Source organism: Salminus brasiliensis, chromosome 15 (assembly GCF_030463535.1).
Source record: "Salminus brasiliensis chromosome 15, fSalBra1.hap2, whole genome shotgun sequence".
Taxonomy (NCBI): domain Eukaryota; kingdom Metazoa; phylum Chordata; class Actinopteri; order Characiformes; family Bryconidae; genus Salminus; species Salminus brasiliensis.
The window spans coordinates 19,610,402-19,633,562 of record NC_132892.1 but is presented as its reverse complement, the minus strand read 5'-3'; the positions used below and the strand labels follow the sequence as shown (position 1 = coordinate 19,633,562).

Genomic DNA, 23,161 nt, shown 5'->3' with positions numbered 1-23,161 from the left:
AGAGATGGGCAGAGCAGCATAAACCCCTGCTTGAGGAAAGGAATAATAAATATAATATAGAAAAATAAATAGAAAAAAAATAGAGATATCTGCATCTGTTTTTATCCCACAGTGTTGTGTTGTTTTATCACAGCGAAATGATTTTCTCTGTCTCATTTTTTTCCACTTGTTTTTCCATTACCGTCCCTTTTTGATGTAACTGGATTAGCTTGTATCTAATCTCCTCACAGATATCTACTGAAAAATAAATAACTTGTACTTGAACCCCTCGAACCTCAGCCTTATTATAAAAAGTAATTTGAACATAATTTCAGTACCTACTAATCATTCAATAAGTACTAATTAACATACATTAATGATTAAGTACTCACTACTGTAGTTACTGAATCCAAAACTAATGAGCCAAATTCACTCTACATTGTAAGGCTTGTGTTAATACTAGAGACAAATAGCAATAGAAACATATAAGTGGCACAAATGCTTGCTTGTTTGTTTATTTTTTGCATATTTTACATTACTTCCATGATTTTAATCATTTAAAACAACTTTCTGTTGCCAAGCTAATTTTTTCAAAAACAATAAAAGTATTTTAGACCAAATGTAGCAGCGCTTGTAATATAACCAGCTTGTCAGCTATGACAAAAAAAACAAGCTTCTAAAGTGATTATATATAGTCTATAGTATATACAACCAGGATCAACCCACTCACTGTCTTTTATAATATGTTTTTGTATATTATACATTGTTAAAAAGTATTGCATTAATTTAACCTAAAAATTGGTTCATGTGGCAACAAGTAATTAAACTTTGTTTACTCGACTAAAACTTTGTCAGTAAACTAAACTTTGCATCAAATAATGTCTGATTCAACATATTGAATAAACCCAGTTCAACTGCATGTTAAACGATATTTTCCCTTTTTTTGTATGGTAATTAGGGTTGCAAAGGGGTCAAAACATTTTGATAAATTTCCAGTAAATTACCAGTACATTTAACTCAGGAACTTTGGGATTATTCCAAAATGTAAACTTTCCATGGGCACTTGGGGACCTTTGGGACCTTTGGAAATGTATGGGAATTTGTGGGAATTTATAGAAAATATTGGATAATTTAAAATATATCTATACTATAGTAATACTACTATACTAAACTACATCATACACCATCATCAGTGTACTGTTTTTTGTCAACAGCAGAAATGAGAACATAATAAAAATAATAACTATGACAGGTAGTTGCAAGCAGAACTTTATAAATGCATAATTCTTTAATTGAAAATCCAAATAGCATTCTTATGGTCTTCAAAATGTTAAATAAATAATTAATAAGTATTATTTTATGGTTACAGAAACCCTTTAAAGGCAAAAAAATACAGGGAGCCTATGCTAACCTTGGTAACCTCTTTGCTAACCTTGGTAAACTAGTCTGAAATTAAGTTCCTCATTAAGCTTCTCTGGTTTACCTTGATTCAACAGTTGCTTAAATGTTTTAATGCCTTTACTGTCAATAAAAATATGAACCTTGTCAAAACGTACTTGACTTTAGGTTGTTCTTTGGTCCAAATGTGTGTTTTCAGTAGTGGCGAGTGTCAAGTTTCTAGAAATCATCTGGACATATGCTGTACATGTGACGGAGGAATGAACAGTGCATGCAGGGGGTGTGGTTTCAATAGCCCTGGCTAATGTGCAGTGTGCCTGGGATTGAGGAGCAGCTTTGCTATTCAGTCGTTTTGGTCTCATATCTAAATATTTCAGCCAAGAATATAGTAACTATATGTAAGTGTCAACTTTAGCTTTGAATATTCCCATTTTATTCCCATTTATTCCCGTTAATTCCCATAATTACCCATTAATTCCCAGGGTAAAGTTCAACCCTAATGGTAATGATTAATTGTATTAATGTAAACATATAAATGTATTTAATTGAAAAGCAACAGTGTTTGTCACTAGAATTTACCGTGCATTTAAACAGACATATGTATGGTATAACAAATATCCCACAGCATAGAATAATTTGCTGGATCATGAGGCTGATAGATAATATGCATGGAAATCTGCCCACTGAGAACTGGCCATGACTGTCCCACAACCCAGACATTAAAATGGAAATCTCTTCTTGTTCATGTGCCTCACAGCATGCTTTTGCAAGATGCCATACAATGTTAATGCCTTGCAATGCATCCCTTCCTGATAACAGAATCTATATTTAGCATCACTGATGAAGCCTTAGCTATAGAACTTGAAGCCCTTTTCGCTTCGTCCCAGCACTGAGGGCTCGTCCATTAACCGGTACAGCACTGGCCCTGCTGGGCAAATTTAATCTCTGCATCCCATTGTGGCTCAACATGCCCGATGGAGCAATAATAGGACGGCATGCAAAAATAAAGGAGACAGAGCATCCTTGTTTCTGGGCAAAGAGAAGGAGAGAGAGAGAGAGGGGGAAGAAAAATAAATAAATAACTAAACAATCTCTTGACATCTTACGTAAAAGACGCTGCACTTGATAGGTAGCCCGGATGTCAGAAAGGGGCTATTGATGCTCAATTTGCTGGTTGAGTGGGTCGACTTATTTATATATCTATTTTTTTTCCTCCCTCAAGAGAGCCTCATTCCTTGTCGAGGTTATTCCAGTCGAGTCTGTTGGAATCTAAGCTTGTAGACAAGCGGTCGCAATGAGGAGGTATCGGGCAGAGAGACAGTGCCCCGAGGTCAGTGGTTCAATCTCCAAAAACCAAAAGTGACAAGGCTTCATACAGGAAAAATAGGACAGGAAGTCTGTAAACGTGTTCAGTTTGTTTGCTGTTTGCTCCAGCTAAGGCGCTCGCGAACTACAGTCCGATGCCTGCTTTTGCAACTGCAATTTGATTTATTTATTTATTTTTAATTATTATTATTTTGTTTTTTAAATTATGGTAAGTTATTTTTTTTAAGATTCTAGGAAAGACTTTCCCCCAAAACTTGATCTTTGCTCAGGCATTTTTTGTTGTTGTTGTTCTTTCTACAGCAAACTTTGGACTCTAACCTCAGCAGTTTGATCAAGAGGAACAACGAGCTGGAATCTCTGATGGGGAAACTAATCCAAACCTGCCAACATGTGGAGGTAAGCGGCATTCGCTGTTGATCTTCACGGCTGAGTCTAAGAGGGTCATGTGTGTATGCTTAATGTCCAATTATACAATAAAGTTTGTTTTGTATGATCATAAATTAAGAGAATGTGCATGTATGTGCTCTGAAGTGTTTTTGTATTGTAAATGTGTTGCCGGGCTGGAATTTAAAAGATTCAGAAGTGGACAAATTGTTCATATAAGTATATAAGTGAACTGACAATGTGTAGCAGTTATGAGTAGAGAGTGTGTGAGTGAGTGTGTGTGTGTGCGCTTGTTCTCTGCTCTACATGACTAGTAAACCAAGCCTAATTAACAAGCCAAGTATTTCAGCATGTTGTTACATTTTTAAACTATATTCTATATTTAAAAAAAGCCTTTGAAATAAAACTCTTCTTTGCTCTGAAAAATATTATTATTGCAACTAATCTAATCTGAAAAAAATGAGGTGAAATATAGAAAATTAGAGGAATTATAGTTGCTGTAATGCTTTTTTCCAATTTAGGGTTAGAGGATCTTGATCCACTGATTTTTCACAGATATTTAATTATATCTGAAACATAATATGTATTGAATCCAATACATAATTCCCATTAAATATGAAATAATGGCGTCCTTGTAGAGAAGCAGCTTGTTTTGAGTTGTACTTTTACATTTTGTAAAAGATTATTTTTTTAATAATACTAGAATTAATACTAATGTTTATAATTAGGAAAAAATAGAACCAGTTCAATTAAAAAATAAAAATTTAAAAATAGAACCAGTTCAATTAAAACAAGCATGTCGGATTTTTGCATTTGTTTTGCAAAAATGAGTTATTAATAACTTGTATTAAATAACAACTGTTAAACTTTATTAATGCTACATTAAATATCATCTGAGACGGAGACACATATTTAAAATGCTGCACTTTATCTGCACTGCCCACCACTGATTGCTTTATTAAATAAGTGGGATATTTTGATATATTATGTCTTATCCTTTTATTTCTTATTTAAAATTGTCAAACTTACTCACGAGGTTGATGCCCATTTGCTTTCACTTGACCTAAAAGATTAAGTAAGTAAAATTCCACTTACTCCCAGTTTGGATCTGGAGTAAGTGACCTGGGAGTGTTATTATTTGATCATTTCCAATGCAGCAACCTCCATAACACAATTATTGGCTACAGGAATTCACACCCATTGTATTCGTAAACACAGCAATAGGATTAGAGGAGAAATCGAGGGTAACACCTCTGCCACAGCCACCTTAAAGCATTTCTGAAGAGTTCCAGGCCTAAAGGAGAACCGCGAACAGAACGGGACTGCAAATCGGATGTGTTTAAATAATGCATTTAGGAGAGTAAACACAAAGATGAAGAGCCTGTCCTCTTTTTTTTTGTGTTGCATTTGGGTCACCGGAGTTGAGTTCTGACGTTTCCGCACACGCTCATGCCCTTTTTACAGCTTGCACTGTGGATCTTGCGTGTGCATCATGCATGGGGCAGTGTGTAATGTCAGCATGCACATTTAATTAAGCTGGAAGTGGGAGCAGTCCCCACTGCAATGTTAGATTGTTATAAATGTTAGAAATAACCTTGAAGAATCCAATTAAAGCACAGTACATCAGCAGTGATATGACATGACATATAAATGACATTAAAGAAATATATTGCTGCTGGCATGCAAAAAACTTGTATCTCCAAAATAGCAACCTTTCAATGGAAGTCAATGTAAAAAGATTGTATTTGTGGTCATTTTGGAACATTTCTTTAGGTAAATATCTTTCATGTCAATTCATGTCAAAGTCAAAACCGGCAAAAATGGACATCTACACCTCTAGCAAGCATTACAATTTCTGCAAGGACAGTAAAACAAGCTGAGAAGCCCTCCCACATCCCCCACGCTGATGTACAAGATCAAGGCTATATGTGCATGCACATGTGGTCTAAGTGCCAAATATTGTTTCTTGTCTCTTTATGAAAAATTACCCACTGAAGCATTTTCCATATAACTTTATAAGTATGGCTAGTTGGTGATTTTTGCTATAACAAGCAGCTAACCTGCAATATGCAGCAATGTCCTTTTTACTGCCCTTTTAAATTGCTAGCTAGAAATCATCTCAAACTGTGCAATACTTGGACAAGAGTTGTTGGGATTTCTTGAGCACTCACAGCAAGAAACATAGGAGGCAGATGTGCGTTTAAGCCTGGTCTTTAAATATTTTAGAGCAAAAAGCTGCTCCATCCCTTCTATGGCTTTTCTCTTTGCCTTCTAAAAGTGGCCTTTTGCCAAGCTGCATCTCCTCAGGGTTAAATGAATCACTTATGGCTCTGTCGAGGACTATTTCGTCACATCAGTCACACTAAGGGCACTGCACTCACTGGAGTGCTGCTCTACATCTGCCTCTCAGCGTACCGGGCATGTTCATGAGTGTACAGGCGCATGTTTGTCAGAGTATACACATGTGAAAACATGAGCCATGTTGTTTCAGCTGACTTACAGAGACTCGAATGATGTAGGGCAGTGGATGTCAATACACTGTCCTGCACGGTTTATTATCTCCTCCCCACAACCCCCCCCCCCCCCCCCCCCCCTCCATGCTCGAATAACATCCAGTTAAAGAGGAAGGACTTGTTAACAGGACTGACAGGTAGAAATGCCTTCAAAAAAAAGTTTAGATCCACACACACGTATCTGGCAACTTTAGAGGAGAAGGAAAAAGTAGTTTATTTATTTATTTATTTATTTTTATTTTTACTTTTAATGGAAGTCAAAGTAAAAAGATTTTGTTCAGGTCATTTTGGAGCATTTCTATTGGTCCGTTCATCATGAAATTATGATACAATGATAGATTCACATTATGTCAAAAAGTCAAACCGCAAAAGTTTTTGACAGAATATTCATCAAACTCTTTTTGCAGGCAATCATACAGATCAGCCCAGCCCTGTCCTATTAACAAGCCGATCCTCTTTTACTGGATGTTACTATAGTAAAAAGGCCTCATTCATCAATATTACTTATGTAAGTCCCAGTGTTCCTCAGTGCTACCAATCAGTGATGCCCCTTGCTCTGTATCAAGCAAAGGATGTGAGAAAAAAAAAGGATTTCCTGGAAAGAATGGGTGTAAAGGAAAGTTTAGTTTGGTCTAAACTACTGTAACACAAGGTCTACATGGAATTTTCTGATCATTATTATTATTTTTTATTATTCTTATTATGATCATATCGTAAATTGTAACTAGTTGCAACATTCCAGTTAACATACCCATGCAGGGCCTGTATGGGAAGCCTAAATAGGAACCAGAACATTTCGTCTTGTGTTGTTTTGTTTTTTTTGAACCATGTTAGTCCCACATATGGATGCCCACCAGGGTGAGTGATGAAACCAGGAGGGGTTACATAAGGGTCCCATCTGGGCCAAACATGAGCACTGAATGTGGTGCCTAGGTGGACTCCATGTGAGATTAAGGTGCCTTGTGACGATGGGGCCCATTTGGGAAGCCTAGCTGGTTCTCAGTTACAACGCAAATGTACAAACCCACTCAGAGCCCATGTCCACCTCATCTGGAACCCACCTCGAAACCCACGTTTCACCCATGTGAGCCTCACATGTTGAGCTTGTTAGCTGGGGTTGTATACTGTATTGCAAAATATGGGTGATCAGACTCCTGATCCAAGCTTACTTTCTCAAATACTATTAAAATCTTCCAAGATAGAGAGGGTTCGGTGTGATGCTCCCTCTAGTATTTAACACCCATCTGTATTTGGGGCAAGAGGCTTGTGGAAAACCCACAGACCAGAACCAATTCTAACAAAATATTCCTAAAATATATGAATGTGCTCATACTGAATGTGTCTCACATTCATATACAGAACAAATTAGAGGCATCATTGTATATTACTTTTATCATAATAATAATAATAATAATAATAATAATAAAATAACTACAATTATAAAGAAAAATAATGACTAAGGTGAGAATGGGACACTGTTATGCAGTGCTATGGTTCATGATGTTCAGGGCTGAACCAGCACTGCTAGCTGGGCTGCCCTGGGAGATACTGAGGTATTTTTCAGTTGTCTAAACGGTATCATTACTATAATGGCATAATTATAATAAACTTAGAGATTGTAATCTTTCCAAATAGCTGGTAATAAACACTGAGCTGAAGATAGCTGCTTTTCCACTGCACCTTAAACTATGCAGCAGTTAGATTCTACAGTCCTGTATAGGTGCCAGAATGCTGCAGCATATGAAGTGGGATGGAAAGTTTGCCTCATAATGGGATAAGTAAAAATAATAGCAAGTGTTTGACATGTCTGAAATCAATCTATAACCAAAGTTTTTTCACTCCCCACCTGAGTCATCCGAAGAGCCCTGTGAGCTTTAATACGGTACCAGCCTGAGACGATGCTAAAAAACCTCTGGAAAAAAAGGGACTTGTGTGGTAGCACTACTGAGAGTACTACTCAAAGGTCAGGGGACCTAATTAGTAGTGTTGAAAGGCCAGAACTGTGAGTGAATAAGTCTCTTTCACACAGAAAAAAAAAAGCTAAAATCACTCAAGAGAGAAGCTATTACACACCTCAAAGGTCTCGCAAGTCTCAGACAACCCCTGCTTTCACATCTTACCTCATCATGTAGGCCTTGGAGAATGCTGGTTATGGCCGTACTGGCATGATTTAGGTGTTTCTGCATGGTGAATTTTCAGAACAGTTCGTTAAGGTTTGAGGTGACTTAAGGTGAATTTTAATGTTCTGACTGTTGAGACTGGTGAGTTCCTTGAAATGGTCTAAAGTCCCAATACCAAACTAAAATTAGCACATGTTTATTAGAACATTCAAACAAGACAAAGAAGCAAAATGCCTCTACAAGATGGTTAGCAATGGTCACACAGTGAAGATGACATGATGGCACTGTGCTCAACAAAAAATAACAATGACCGTGACCAAAATCCCTCCGTATTTGCATTTTAGGGCACTACTGAGCATGTAGGCCATTTTTTTATTTCAGTGTCCGAATGGTGAAATGAAATACCAGTGATTTTGAGGCACTAAAAACTCACGGCCCACTCGTAATTTCTAGTGAACATCATAGATCACAGCATTAGCTGAACTGTGAGCATGCAAAATGAGCGACATTTATCTGACCCCTCTCTCTTCAAAACAACAGCAGCACTGAATAGTTAATAGTAGGGCTGGGTGATATGGTAAAAATACTATATCACGTTATTTAAAGACATTTTTCATGTTACACAATATTTATCACGATACACTGTAATCGCAATCACAATAAATACATCAGTAGCTACAGATTCTTAAAAACTGTTATTCAGATAGTTCAGATACCCGTACTGAACACAGTGATTTATATTCAACATCTGCTGCACTTTATCTAATTAAACCAGTCTAATTACACTGCTTGTAAAGAAACCTGCAGCTGATCAGTGTTTATTAAGCTCTGAAGAAATCCTCAATATGCCTAGAAGAGCATATTGTGTATCATGATAACTAAATTAATCACAATAAAATATGATAAAATTGTCATATTGCCCAGCTCTGGTTAAATAGTTGACCACAATGTGTTTACTGCTGCTCACCATGCAGTAGAAATAAGAACTGAAAGGTAACGCAGCCCTGGACCAAGAATTATATGTATAACCTAGGCAATATCTTACTATTTTTCATGACATGCACTTTTCAAAACTTTACACCTGTAGTAGAAACATCGGCTTCACTCAAACACAAACGCTGGTTTGTTCATTAGGCTGGTGAACACTGATACATTTATTAATTTGTGTTTTAATGTTTTACCGCTATTCCGTAAACTAAATTTTAAATTGCTTCAAAGTCCAGTTGCTTTAATGATACATCTTACACTTTCCAATAAATATGAGCGGTTAGTAGTTTTATTGGTTTATGTTATTAGGTTTATTTTCTCTTCTTTTTTTTATCACCACTTAAATTTATATTATTCATAGTATTTATATTTTTCAGTTGTTAGTCTCATGTTTGGAGGCATATCGCTGCTGTCCAATACAAAACATGTATCCTCATTTTTAAACCCTGTAGCTGCTTCTGTACACAATGTAAATATTTCTGGATGAACAGACCAATAGAAATGCTCTAAATTATCCAAAATAAGCTCTTTATTTGACTTCCATTCAGAGTTAAGAACAGTTTTGCCTGCTCCTGTTAAGTCACCATTTTGGATATGCTGTGGTAATTTTTTGTCCATGATCGTGTTGTGTGTACAAATCTACACATTTAGCCTGTACCGAGAACTGGTAGATAAACGGGCTAAACAGTAAACAGGTGGTAAGTTGGTGATGATGCAAGTGCAAGGAGTGCCTGATGGTTGGAATATCACAGGGTTGAATCCTGGCAACGCTACAGTCATAAGAAATGTTGCCAAGTTCTGCAAACATGAATCTAATATGCCTTGCCTAATAGACCATGTGTGTATTTTTCTTAGATGAATGCGTCACGGCAGGAAGGCAAGCTCATGGATGAGTGTGACCTTTTGATCAATATAATTCAGGAGCGGAGACAGATCATCGGTGCTAAAATCAAAGAGGGCAAGGTAAGTCACTGGCTTTTGCAATGAAAAAACGTCTTCACAAGAGAACCTGCAGATGGACATTTAAAACCTGGACACTTAATGTCATATGTCATATAACAGGGTGTACAAAACGGAAATGTACAGAATTACTTCAACATCAACTTGCAACCATAACATTGCACTCCACACATTACCAAAAAAATGTCAGTCATATTTACAGCGACTGTTTATGGAGTTTTATGGAGGTTAAGTTTATGGACTCTAGATGAAAATATCTGTTACCGTGAGTAGCAAAGCAAGTAAGCCATGATCCAGTTCTTAATATATTCATCAAGATTACTTCTTTATTTCCTTCTTTTTTCCTTTTTTTTTTTTACAGTTTTAAAATATCAAAAACCCTACATGGTCAGGACGTAGTCACGCCTCTGAAGTTTCACAGCTTGTAAATGCTTCTTGCAACCTGTTCATTTCTTGTTGGGGGGATTTTTGCCCATTTCTCAGTCTACAAGGCTTTCTTCTGATGACTCATCCATGAAAGTCATATTTGTGCTGGTGTTGCTGCACAGTTATAGTGAATCTGCTGTGCAGCAACACCAGCACAAATATGACTTTCATGGATGAGTCATCAGAAGAATAACTGGAGAATAACTGCAGAATATCTGGAATTTTGATTTGCCCTTATAGCAATTCTACGAGATCTGGAAAGTTTTGCCAAGTCAGCTTGACCACCACCATTTAACAGTTTAACTGCCATTCCTTACAGCGCTTTGCTATCTTCTTTAGGCCTTTTCCTCCCATGTGAACATCACTGGTTTCATTTTCAGAGAATCTTGCTTAAATATGCCTTTTGGAGATCAGAACAGAACAACTAGGGCTGCCCAAATGTTTGCATACCCCTGTATATGGTTGCTTAGCTGACAGCTGTAAATACACTACATAAAATGAACACTTGCAGCACTTGCAGAGGTCAGGGATCAGGTCTAAAGAGTATGTGCTCATGCCCCTGCCATATGCCTGGCCGTATCAAACTAAAGCTACCAGCTTTACGACCTAAATCCTTCGAATCCTCTCTGACCTACATGCAAATGACAGTTTACTCACATTTTAACACACCACTATAAAAATGGGTTGCCCTTTACTGACACAGAATACCATACGCCGTCGTTACATCGACATCTGGTATTCATCCAACATCCTGACCTCACTGATGCTCTTGTTGCTAACTGCAATCAAATCTTCACAGCAATGCTCCTGAATTTAGTAGAAAGCCTTCTTCCCAAGAGAGTAGAGTACAGTTACTCCAGCAAAAGCAGGACAATCTCTTGGGGGGAAAAAAAGGAGCAGATGCCCCAATACTTATGTCCATATAGTGGATCTTTATTCAGTTCACACTCTAAATACAAAATCAGGCGTTTATAAATGTGCACTATAATACGATGAGCCTATAATACTTTCATGCTTTCTTTCTCTCTCTGCATTTCTCGTATATTGGGTTATATCATATCATAAACAGCTGCTTTTGAGTTCAACGTAACTATTATTTATATTATGTATATTCATGATGGTCATGTCTTTTTTCCCCCCAATAAGTAACACATTCTGTTCCATTTAACGATGTGATGTTTGTTGCCTTTAGACGGTTCGACTGCGCAAACTGGCACAGCAGATTGCCAACTGCAAGCAGTGCATAGAGCGTTCCTCTGCCCTTATAACTCAGGCAGACCAGACCCTCAAAGAGACCGACCATGCCCGTTTCCTCCAGACCGCCAAGAGCATCTCGGAACGGTAAGCAACCCAATAAAATCACGCTACCAATAAAATGAGCTGCACGACGAGTTTTATTGCTACTACTGGGAGACTCATCGACACTCCTGTTCTAGATCCACCATGGATCCACCTATTTCTAATAGCCTTTTTCAATTAGCAAAGTCTCCTAGCTTCATTCCGCCCCACAGGGTCCCTACAAGCAGTGCCCTTGTATTCCCTACAGGCTATGCATGTGCAATCAGCAAAGGGAGCTTCAGCTGGTTAGATACTTTCATTTGGAATCCCCTGCAACGCCATTATGTAAAAAACAGCGTCCTGTATAGACAGTAAGGAGGAGGATCTGAAGGTCCTTCTTCTTTCTATGTATCTTTTTACAAATGTCCCTCCCTCATTCATCCCATCTCCTCCCTACTACTGCTCAGTCCCTGTTCATTTGGGGACAACTAACTTTTGGCAGTAAATATACATTTATGCTAAGATTTTTTTATATTTATTTAAAATGAAAGAACAGTGATCACATGTCCATTAATTCCACTGCTGTTTCAGGGTCTCCATGGCAACCGCATCCTCCCAGGTCCTGATACCGGAGATTAATCTGACGGACACTTTTGACACCTTCGCACTGGACTTTACCAGAGAGAAGAAAATGCTGGAAAGTCTTGATTACCTCACAGGTAACTGCAAATGTCTCATGTGATATCATATCATATCATACAGCACACACACACACACACACACATATATATATATATATATATATATATATATATATATATATACACATACATACATACATACATACATACACATATTATACATATATTATATATATACACATACATATACATATACACATACACACACACACACACACACCTTGCCTAGCCCCTGTAGAGAAGTACTGCCAATAGAATTGGACTTTCTGGACATATTAACACAAACCTATTGGCACCATGCCTAATGCCAGGCATGGGCTAGAGGGGTGTAAAGCCCCCCCAGCATTGAGGTGTGGAGCAGTGGAAGAACTGTGTTCTCTGGAAAGATGGTGCTCCATTCAATACCATAGGGATGACATGGGGAATCAGGGATGAGGTGGTGTGGTGATCATCCAACATCCTGACCTCACAAATTCTCTTGTTGCGAACTGCAATCAAATCCTCACAGCAATGCTCCTGAATTTGGTAGAAAGCCTTCTTTCCAGGGGAGTAGAGACTCTAGTTACTCCAGCAAAAAAAAGGAGAATCTCTTGTGAGGAAAAAAAAAGGAACAGGCGTCCCAATACTTTTGTCCATATAGTGGATCTTTATTCAGTTCACACTCTAAATACAAAATCAGGCGTTTATAAATGTGCACTGTAATCCGATGATCCTACGATACTTCACATTCTTCCTCTCCGTTAGGCATTTCTTGTATATTGGGTTATTCGTGCAGAGACAGAGCTAAATTCGTCAGACAGCTCACGAAGTCAGTCACGACAAATCTGTCAGCGCTGTGCACTCTAAAAATCACTGCACTGTGCGGCGTGGCCCTGTGCTGCAAAGCAATTTCGACGAGGGGGCAAAAAAGCGAGGCAAATCAGTTCCAGTCTCCCCCTCACAAAACACACACACTCACACGCTGGCCAAGGGCAGTCAGAGGAGAACAAGTGAAGACTGAGAAGCAATTAAGGGCCATCAGTCTTTTGGTCACTCTGTTAAAAGTGCTGTAGCCTTGGCCAAAGTGTCCTAAATCTACTGTGATCTCCTGGGTTCAGCTCAGGCCTACACCTCCTTAATGAATTCGATGTGTACATACAGGCGACGTTCTTTTTTTTTTTTAAACCTGGATAACGTAAGACGCTCTTGAGATATCAGCACATGTGAAGTCTGAAGTTAAACTAGAGAAGTTGAGCTTTCTCACGGTGTGCCTTACTTTTATCTCATCATAAAGGAGATGGAGGGGACACTTCCATTTTGATGTTTGAAGGGGGAATCAATCACTGGCTCTTTGCTTTTAAACAGTGGTAAATAACGATGTTTAAAAATCAGACCGTTTTAAAACCACTGTGGCTTAAACAGAAGCTGTGGCCCAAAGCCAAGGCTGCAGGCGAGGTAGGCCGCATTTCTCAGCTGCTGCTTCAAATAAAAGGTTGTTTCAAAGTGAAGGACCCTTCGTACACAGCCTAGAAATGTAGCCTACGTGAGGAACGAAAAAAAAGGTTTAAAACGCTTTTCAATGAACTTGAATTCATCCCTGTGACTTTAGTAAGTGTAAAATGATTGATTAGTCAGAAATCTCTGGATCTGGATCGAGCAAGAGGCACGATGCAACAGGCTCCACTTTCTCCCACAAGCTACGAACAAGGAGTCTTTATAAGACAGCAGCCTGGGCTTTAAACCTGAGCTAGAGAGTATATTTGCTTTTCCGAATCTATATTTAAAGCAGCATTATGGAGAATTGAAATTTTGTGCTTCTGGGCTCCCCCTACTGGTGGAGAATGGCATTGATTTTACTTTACTGCAGAGGAGACATGCATTTTACAAGCACGAGAGCAATCCAGTACCGCTGTTAAAAGTGAAGGTAGAATGTGGACTGAAGTGGTAGAGCTTCACATAAATACAACTTGGGTTACGCAGTTTCTCATGCAGCTCAAACAAATGACCTGGTCCAACAGTCGGCCCAGAGCGGCAATTACAGAAACGTCATTTTCCTCATTACAGGTCAGTGGAGCATCAATGTGATTTTAAAGCTGTTATTTCAAAGTAAAAATGTTACATAAGGTTGCTTTAAAGCCATTTTTTTGGTTTATGCCTGCATGAAGGGCTGATGCAGGGAAATGCAGTCAATGCAGCTGGCATTTCTCCTGCACCTTTACTGTACCAGCAGCTCTACTTCGCCAGTGTTCAGGATTTACCAGGAGGTTTAAAAGTGAAGTCAAATGAGCAAACAGCCAGCTTCTCTAGCTGTCTTCTACTACAAATATCGTCGTAGTTAATTAGCAATAATTGTAGCAGATTGATCTACTTCTCTAAACCTATTAAAAAAAGGTTTACAGCTGAATGTGTACTGCTACGTGCCACCTGTATGCATTTAACTAGGCTTGCCAGACATCCAGTTTAGAGTCTCTCTCATTAAAGGCATTCCATTCATTAAGTTACAAATAAGTGTGCTCGATTACAGGGACGTATGGTAGTATTGCAGCCCTGTGTGTAACAGAGACAAAAAGAAAGGCTGATATTAGAACTGCTTTGAACATCAGTGCGAGTGTAAGGATGTTCATCAGTCTTCACCGGTCTTGGGTTTGTTTTAATAGACTTAAAGCAGCATTATGGAGAATTGGTAGGTCTTGCTTCTGGGCTCTACTTACAGTCAGGAATTCGCTGCGAGTTATCCATAAAAGACATGCTTTACATGCATTTCTGGACAAGCTGGGAGATACAGGACCATTACTGAAAATAAAAAGAAACATGAGTGATGTGATTTTACACAAATATGCCTAGGGTTGTACAGCATTACACAGTTTTCGCGAACGTTGTCCTGCCCACTTCACCAAAGTTACATGCAGTAGCAGCTTGCCGAGCCCAGAGTAGCAATGTTAAGATGCTACTTTCGCTATTACAACTAAAGAGCAGCACTGACAGGCTTTTGAAGTAGATATTTTATGGTAAATGTTACATAATGTTGCTTTAAAACATACAGGCAGCTAGAAAGATCTAGATAACTTGACTTTTATGTGTACCTGATCTTATTTTCTATGGACGTCCCCTAAAGAGAAAGGCTTATGTTGTTTTAAATAAATAAATAAATAAATAAATAAATGCAGGACATGGAAATATTAATGTTAATGAAGTAACAGGGCTGAAGTTAGGGAACAGTTTTTAGTTTATAGAAAAGCTTGTTAATAAAGTAGGGATTTACAGCACTGTGCTGTACAGCACAGCATGCTGCATTATAGTTGTGACAGGTTTCGTAAGAGAGGGAGACGGATAGTTCAGTGCATTTCTTTAAAATATAATATAATTATTGCCATTTAAAGTATTCCAGATCTGGTGTGTCTCACTTCCTCTGATAGTTGGTTTGATGTTTGGTTTCTGGAGTGGATCTGTCTTACCGCTCTACAGAGCGTATCATCATCACTCAGGTGTATGAGCGCTGTCCCCTCCTCGTGACACAGTGTAATGGAATTCGCACGTACCTGTGAAACCCCAGACCCATATGCAGAGGCTTCCATACTGTCTGCCAACTAGATCATAGCAGATGGAGATGGATGGTCAGCAGCTGTTTTTCCTGGCTACGTTTTCTTTAGTGTTTGGCAGACGATCAGAGGATTAAAATGCATTACCCAGCAGATCCTCTGAAAGCATTCGGTGATAGCGGTGGGTAATTTAATGGCACTTATCACTATTGTCAGAATAAGCTTTTCTGAACATACCATAGGCAACACTGCATGGTGTTGTAGGTCTTTATGCTCCTCTAGTTGATGCTTGGCACTGGCCCTCATATGCTCCTTAGGCCCATGTGTTTAATTCTACTGACAGTGCCTAAAAACAGTACATCTGCACATTTAATATAGCATCTTGCGGTCAAAATGGACACAATCATACAAATTTGAAAAAAGAAACAACAAAAAAAGAAAAAATGTGTTAGTGGGCCAACATTAGGGCTGTGTATTGGCAGAAACCTGGCGATACAGTACGTCTCACAATACAAGGGTTACTATTTAATAGATTTTGATATATCACGATACTGTAAGCAAGCCGATATTGTGATTTTATTTTTATAAAAAAATTGCCATAGCACAACTGTCATAGTATTAAAAAAACCATTATCATATGCATAAAATGCAGTGAAGTCAGAAGTCAGACAGATTGCAAAGCACAATGAGCCACTGTCTTTGTACATATAATATGAAATAAATATCAATACTGTGATTTTTGGAATCAATACAGTATTGCAAATCTTTAGTGACTTTGTAGGGCAGTGGTGGCTCAGCGGTTAGAGCTCCGGGCTATTGATGACAGTGTTGTGGGTTCGATACCTGGGCTTGACAAGCTGCCACTGTTGGGCTCTTGAGCAAGGCCCTTCACCCTCTCTGCTCCCCGGGCACTGGAATTAGTTGCCCACCGCTTTGGGTGTGCTCACTGCCCCTAGTTCACTAGTGTGTGTGTGTGTGTGTTTACTACCACAGACGGGTAAAATGCGGAGGATACATTTCACTGTACATAGTGCAGTGACAAATACGTGCACATATCATAATCTTGTTATTTCTTAATATTTTCATACACCCCTAGAAATTTCTGACGCTTCAAACTAACCTGAAATTCAGTCACTTTTGAAGATCTGTTGCTTATGCATAATCTGTTGTCGGCCTTCAAATATTATTTTATTATTATAATTGCATTTTTCGAGACTGGCAACCACTGGAGATGACCTTTTCACATGGAATCAAAAATGGAATATCAATGCTTTTGAAATACTAGATTTCAGAAGTCCAGTATTGTAATTCATCCTGGTTAATTGTGGACTGTAGCTTGAGAAATATGAAATTTACTGTACTGTTCGTAAAACTACTCCTTTTTTTTTTAAGATTATTGGAGCTTTCTGACTTATTCTGACTATATCAAACGTAAGAAAAAAAATCATGTGATGCTTATTGTGCATTGTAAAAATGTTTTTATGTACAGTAAGATTTTATTTGTGCAATACCACCTACCCCTACTGGTGCTATTCTTTTAAAAATGACTTTCAGCTTTGAACAGTTATGTTTATGAGTTTTACACTTTCGAATGAGGGCATCCTGTAATCAATCATCAGGTTCAATTCACAAATATAAATATAAGTTTGTTGAATCTTCGCCTCATCTTAAACGCTATGTATTTAAAAATCGCCGCCCCCCCTCTCGTTCCAGCACCGAGTCCCCCTGGCATCCGAGAGGAGCTGTGCACCGCCTCCTATGACACAATTACTGTGCACTGGACATCTGATGACGAGTTCTCTGTGGTTTCTTATGAGCTTCAGTATGCCATATTCACTGGACAGTCCAACATTGTCAGTAAGTACAGACACATTCTTATGGATTCTAACGAATGATACAGCATCTAGTCCACCTCAAGAGGTCACTCAATATTTGCACTTTTAAAATAATGGTCATTTATTTAATTTACAATTAGTTTATCACATAAAACTAGGTGCTTGTGCATTGCTGCTTCTGTGATTTATCTCTGGTCAAATGTGATTTAACACACCACCAGTTGTGCTACACAAAGATAACTTGGATTCACGTAATAATAGTAATATTTAATCTATATATGTTACATTACAACATTAAATTCCAATACCTAAGGAGTTCTTCAACATTGTAATGATTTCAAGACATGCATACCTGAATAACCACAATCATCCAAACAACGACTACACAGTTTTAACTGTGACTGTGCACTCACTGTAATTTTGATCTCTTCATAAAAAGGTTCATTGAATTACAGTACAATTCACTATAGCAGTTCCGCCCACAGTGGATCTACATACAATGAGCTTAAAATTAGCATTCAGTTTACTAAGGCTGTAGCTAATGCAGGCTTAGGCTCATGTGCCGGTAGAATAGAACACACAGGCAGAATTTGGCCGAACTACAGCTGAAACTGGCTCAAAAGGCTTAGCACATCAGGCCCAGCTAGTACAATAACGGAGCAGACGCATGTGCATGCTCAGTGCCGGAGGCATGAAAGCATGTGAGACGGTGGCAGTGAAGCGGAAGTGTGGCCTGCACTAAAGGCTGCAGCACACATTTCATGCTGACAGTCATCGGTAGAAGGCACTGGAGCAGCACAGCGACTGTGCATTATCCCTATTCATTACACCCGCAGGAGCTATTAACAGGAGAGGGTATGTGCGAGATCTATGACTTGTTTGAGGCAAATGCTCTTACTACAAATCGCTCGGTTGAAATGTTCTGCACATCCTCAGATCGTGTTTATTTTAGCAGTTCACAGTAAGTATGGTTTCTGTATATGGGTATCAGCTGTTAGAAATAAAGGATAAAGCCAGGCTTCACAGAGCTTCACAGTTTTTAACATTCTGAGCCATGTATTTGGGTTAACTGTGTCACACAAGTTTCATACAACAAAGGATAATGGGCAGCATTCAACACTACTGCATAATCTCTTATTCCTTAATGTAGGTCAGTGATGAGAAACATTTAAGCAATAGCATCAGGAGGTTTGGGCCAATTTGGGCCAACCAGCTACCTAACTGCATTACAAGGACTGATAAAAACATGTCTTGCCCTTCTTTAAAGCAACCATTTTTCATAATATACCTCTGAATGACCTTCACAGCAAAGGGTCATATCATTCATAATGTGAAAAAGCAAAACTGCCACCCCCAACTTCAGTTAGATAATGAAGAAGGCCATGTTAATTGTGCCTGATATTACCTGTGTGACAGTTCTCAGACAATTACGTGTATAGAAAAGAAGCTTGAATCAAAGCTGTAATATATGAACCGCAAAACTTACTTGTGCTCGTCCGTCCAGGTCTCTGCAACTCTGCTGATAGCTGGATGATCGTCCCCAACATCAAGCAAAACCACTACACGGTTCATGGCCTACAGAGCGGTACCAAGTACATCTTCATTGTCAAAGCCATCAATCAGGCAGGAAGTCGCAGCAGTGAACCTGGAACATTGAAGACCAACAGTAAGAACATGCAAAATCTCTTACTGGGCTTGTGGTCAAATACAGAAGTATTACATTAAAAACCTTTTTTTTGGATAACTTAAAGATCAGATGAGCTTTTTCTAGCCTGCTGAGTGTCTTTTAGTTTTTGCAGTTGGAATTCCATTCCATTTAAAGTCCATTCACAAATGTTGCATGATGTTTAGCTCACTGGACTGTGGGTGCCATTCCCTAATGTTCCAAAAGGTCTCTTCAGGCAATCCATTGTGGAAGCCTTCCCATCCCATTTATAGACAGGTTTGACATTTTCACTCAGAATTTGCTGATCTTTTGTGGAATCCATCCTTTCCTTCCTCCACCCAGGCAAAACTGCCAATGCCACTGGTGGCAACACAACCCAAAGCATGATGGATTTACCTAAAGCTTCACAGTTGGTGCTCTTTCTATGAAATGCAATCTTATTATTATTATTATTATTTTTTTTTTGCTTTTGCTGATGGTGGACGATGGCAGACTTCCATCAAACCACAGCACTTGTTGATGATTAAAGTTTTCTTGGTCTTACAAATCTCATCATGACCCCTACAGTAGTTTTCCTGAATTGACCGTTCTTAATAACATTCTGCACACTAGAATCTGCAAGCTGAAAACACTTGGCTATCTTCTTATAGCCTCCTGTTTCTTTAGACAGTGGCTTTAGGGGAGCCTAAAGTTCTTGTGCGCTAGGTTTGAAAAGTCAGAGAATTTCTAAAGCTTGAAAACTTTTTAGCGGACAGTCCAACTGGTGACATTCCTCAGGTCAAATTTGCTAATCAAGGTTTGATTAAATGGGATGTGTTACTGAATGCTGTCATTTTCCATTCCACAGGTCAACCATTTAAGCTTGACCCAAAGTCTGCTCACCGGAAGCTCAAAGTGTCGCACGACAATCTGACAGTAGAGCGTGACGAGACATCCTCCAAGAAGAGCCATGGTCAGGAGCGTTTCAGCAGCCAGAGCAGCTATGGGGTCACTGGGAACGTGTACATTGACAGCGGCCGCCACTACTGGGAGGCTCTTATTGGAGGGAGCACTTGGTGAGGTTTCCCAGATGCCGGAGTTGTTTATTTGAATCTGATTATTGTTGGGTCATTAGCACCACTGCAGACATGACCAAGTGTAGCCACAACTCCAAAACTGACCAACTGTTAACTTCTCTCCTCAGGTACGCAGTGGGAATAGCCTGCAAGTCCGCACCCAAGCATGAATGGATTGGGAAAAACTCTTCCTCATGGGTGCTCTGCCGCTGTAACAATTCCTGGGTAGTGCGTCATAACAGCAAGGAGATGGCCATCGAGCCCTCACCCCATCTGAGAAGAGTTGGAGTGCTCTTGGACTACGACGCCGGCTCACTGGCTTTCTACGACGCCGTGGGATCTCAGCACCTTCACACCTTCCATGTTTCCTTTACCCAGCCGGTCTGCCCAGTCTTCAACGTATGGAACAAATGTCTCACAGTCCTAACTGGCCTCCCCATTCCAGACCATCTGGAGGGCGTGGAGCTTCTGGACTGATATAGTGGCCATTGTTGAAATGAACAGGAAAGTGGACGTCTTGAGCTGCTGACAGTGGCGTTCACCAGCTCTGACTATCTTAAGCTATCCCAAGTTACCCTATGCACCCTGGACCATCGTTGGCCACAATCGCCCTCCTTTTTTCGAACCGAGAGTAAAGAAAGCATTGACAGGGACTCCTTGTGAACAGGCGGGCACAAGTCTGATGCGTTGACTTATACTCTTACTGTATAGAAAACAGTGATCTATTGGAGATGAAAGATAAGATAATTTGATATTGGTTATACTGGAGGATGTTTTGCACAGCAATGTCTATACTTTATTTATGTAAGAGGGGTTTAAGTCTAATAAGGGGTTTAAACAGGTTAAAGTCAGTCTCACAATCTGATGCACTTATGTAATTACTTAGCGCAATCCTATTACATATTCCTAAGCACATTATTTGCTTCAATAAAAGTAAGAGGCAATATATCTGTATGGTATGGGGATATTAAATGGCCAGAAATTAATTTCCACACTTTATAATAATCATTAATGCAGCAGGACTGATGAAATACATCAAACGTGTCATGCGACCTATTATATTGCTTTCAATGGACAATTGCAACAATTATTATTATTTTTGCAAATACATTATTTTTATGTTCTTGACTTTGCTAATGCTACTTTAAGACATGTTTGGAAAATGAGTGACCATGTGTTAGATTTCCAAATCTCTGGACTTTAAGTGAAGAGGTCAATGCCTCGTGCGTTGGCTTTTTTTGAGGAATCTATCTGTTTATATCCGCAAGACGACGCAAGATGAACTCACTGACTTTTCTATCTCTGTTGTGAACTCACACACTCACACACACAAAAGAAAGAAAGAAGAAAAAAAAATGTACACAGTATGTAGTATGCAAATTACCTGGATTGTGTTTGCGGGGAAAGTTCTGTCATTTTCATTCTGCTTTTAAAAACAGTGTAGGTAAGATCATTCATTGACCGTAACATAGCTTCAATTAAAAGGTCATTTCATGTCACGGTGTACGTCTCTTGCTACCCAGACTACGCAATGGTTTACACCTCTGCACTTGGACTTGATCCCAGAGAGCTACTGACCATCACACGGACTGTACAAAGCAGATCTGACCACACCTTCACTTCATCAAGAGAACGCTCTTGCCTTCAGCCTGAAATGCTTGCTTGATAAGTGTATATTATTTATGTTGCTCCAGTAGTTTTTGTGAAGTTTTAAAAGTCAGGAAATACATATTTTGTTTCAATCTGAGGTCTAAGTTTTTTCTTTGAAGATATAATAATCTATGTGACAAAGGTTAAGATTTTGCCCTTTTGTACATAAACTGCCTGCCCCGGGTCCCTGAGGGTAAAGTGAGCCCCCCCCCAAAAAAAAACACTTTTGCGAAGAGTTGTTTTAAAAGCTTGTATCACTGTGCAATTTTTGTAGCATTTGTCAAAAGATCAATTAAAACATATGGGTCACTTGTTGGTAGCATGTTTTTAGTTTTAACTAACAAAAATAAGGCTAATTAAGTTCATGTTTACAAAATACAATTATTACACTGGTTGCTTTGTAACATTCACTGTTTAATTTCACCCGTTTGATTTCTGCACGTCTGGGTTGCATCAGTAAATCGAGGCGTCAAGTAATGAAGTACAAATACATTGTTACCTTACTTAAGTAGAAATGTTGGTTATCGATACTTTACTTTAATTTTTTTTCAGCTGACTTTTTACTTTTACTGCTTACATTTCACCCAATTATCTGTACTTTCTACTCCTTACATTTTAAAAATAGCCTAGGTTCTCCTATTTTATTTCGGTTTGCATCATATTCTCATCATTCTCATCATATTTTCCCTCCATGAAACACACATTAATGCTCAGTAGTGCACATAGACGCTCCTTTAATAGAGCTGATATTACTAAAATGCTTCATTTTCAATGGGCAGATCTGCAGCTGAATCAGGCAGCCTAGTGCAGCCCAACATTTTTCAACATGAACATTTTAATAGAACATTATCCTCATTATGGCTTTTAGAAAAATGTGTTTTTGGGGAGGTGGGGTAGTGCACTATAGGCCCCTGTGGCGACCGCTAAGCTTTTGGCCTTTGTTTTCCTTACATTACTTTTACTTTTCTACTTTAAGTAGTTTTAAAACCAGTACTTTTACACTTTTACTGGAGTAAAAAGCTGAAGCTGATACTTCAACTTCTATAGAAGTCTTTTTAAACCCTAGTATCTCCACTTCTACCTGAGTAATGAATGTCAATATTTTTGACACCTTTGTTCATATGCAACCCAGACATGGAGAAATCAGATGATTTAAACAGTGAATGTTGCAAAGGATACCACAGAACGCCTTCAGAGCTCTTGTGGAGTCCATGCCTCGGCAGATCACAGCTGTTTTGGTGGCATAAGGGGCACCAACATTGTATTAGGCCGGTGGTTTTAGTGTTATGCACCATGTCCTGCCTGAATGTAAGCAGAACAACTTAGGTACCTTCAATGAGGATCTGGCAGATTAGCACCAGATCT

General features: G+C 38.9%; 1 protein-coding gene across 5 annotated transcripts in view; it reads left to right on the top strand.

The window, feature by feature from the left end:
* Nucleotides 1-22,108, top strand: part of LOC140535468 (E3 ubiquitin-protein ligase Midline-1-like) — a 65,656-nt gene extending 43,548 nt beyond the window's left edge. For all 5 annotated transcript variants that reach the window (XM_072656859.1, XM_072656857.1, XM_072656860.1 and 2 more), the window contains exons 3-10: nucleotides 3,004-3,099; nucleotides 9,563-9,670; nucleotides 11,286-11,434; nucleotides 11,963-12,090; nucleotides 17,304-17,447; nucleotides 18,930-19,091; nucleotides 19,939-20,146; nucleotides 20,275-22,108. In XM_072656859.1, the coding sequence (XP_072512960.1) occupies nucleotides 3,004-3,099; nucleotides 9,563-9,670; nucleotides 11,286-11,434; nucleotides 11,963-12,090; nucleotides 17,304-17,447; nucleotides 18,930-19,091; nucleotides 19,939-20,146; nucleotides 20,275-20,623 (1,344 nt within the window). In that variant the 3' untranslated portion in view covers nucleotides 20,624-22,108. The remainder of the gene's footprint in view (nucleotides 1-3,003; nucleotides 3,100-9,562; nucleotides 9,671-11,285; nucleotides 11,435-11,962; nucleotides 12,091-17,303; nucleotides 17,448-18,929; nucleotides 19,092-19,938; nucleotides 20,147-20,274) is intronic.
* Nucleotides 22,109-23,161: the final 1,053 nt, after the last annotated feature.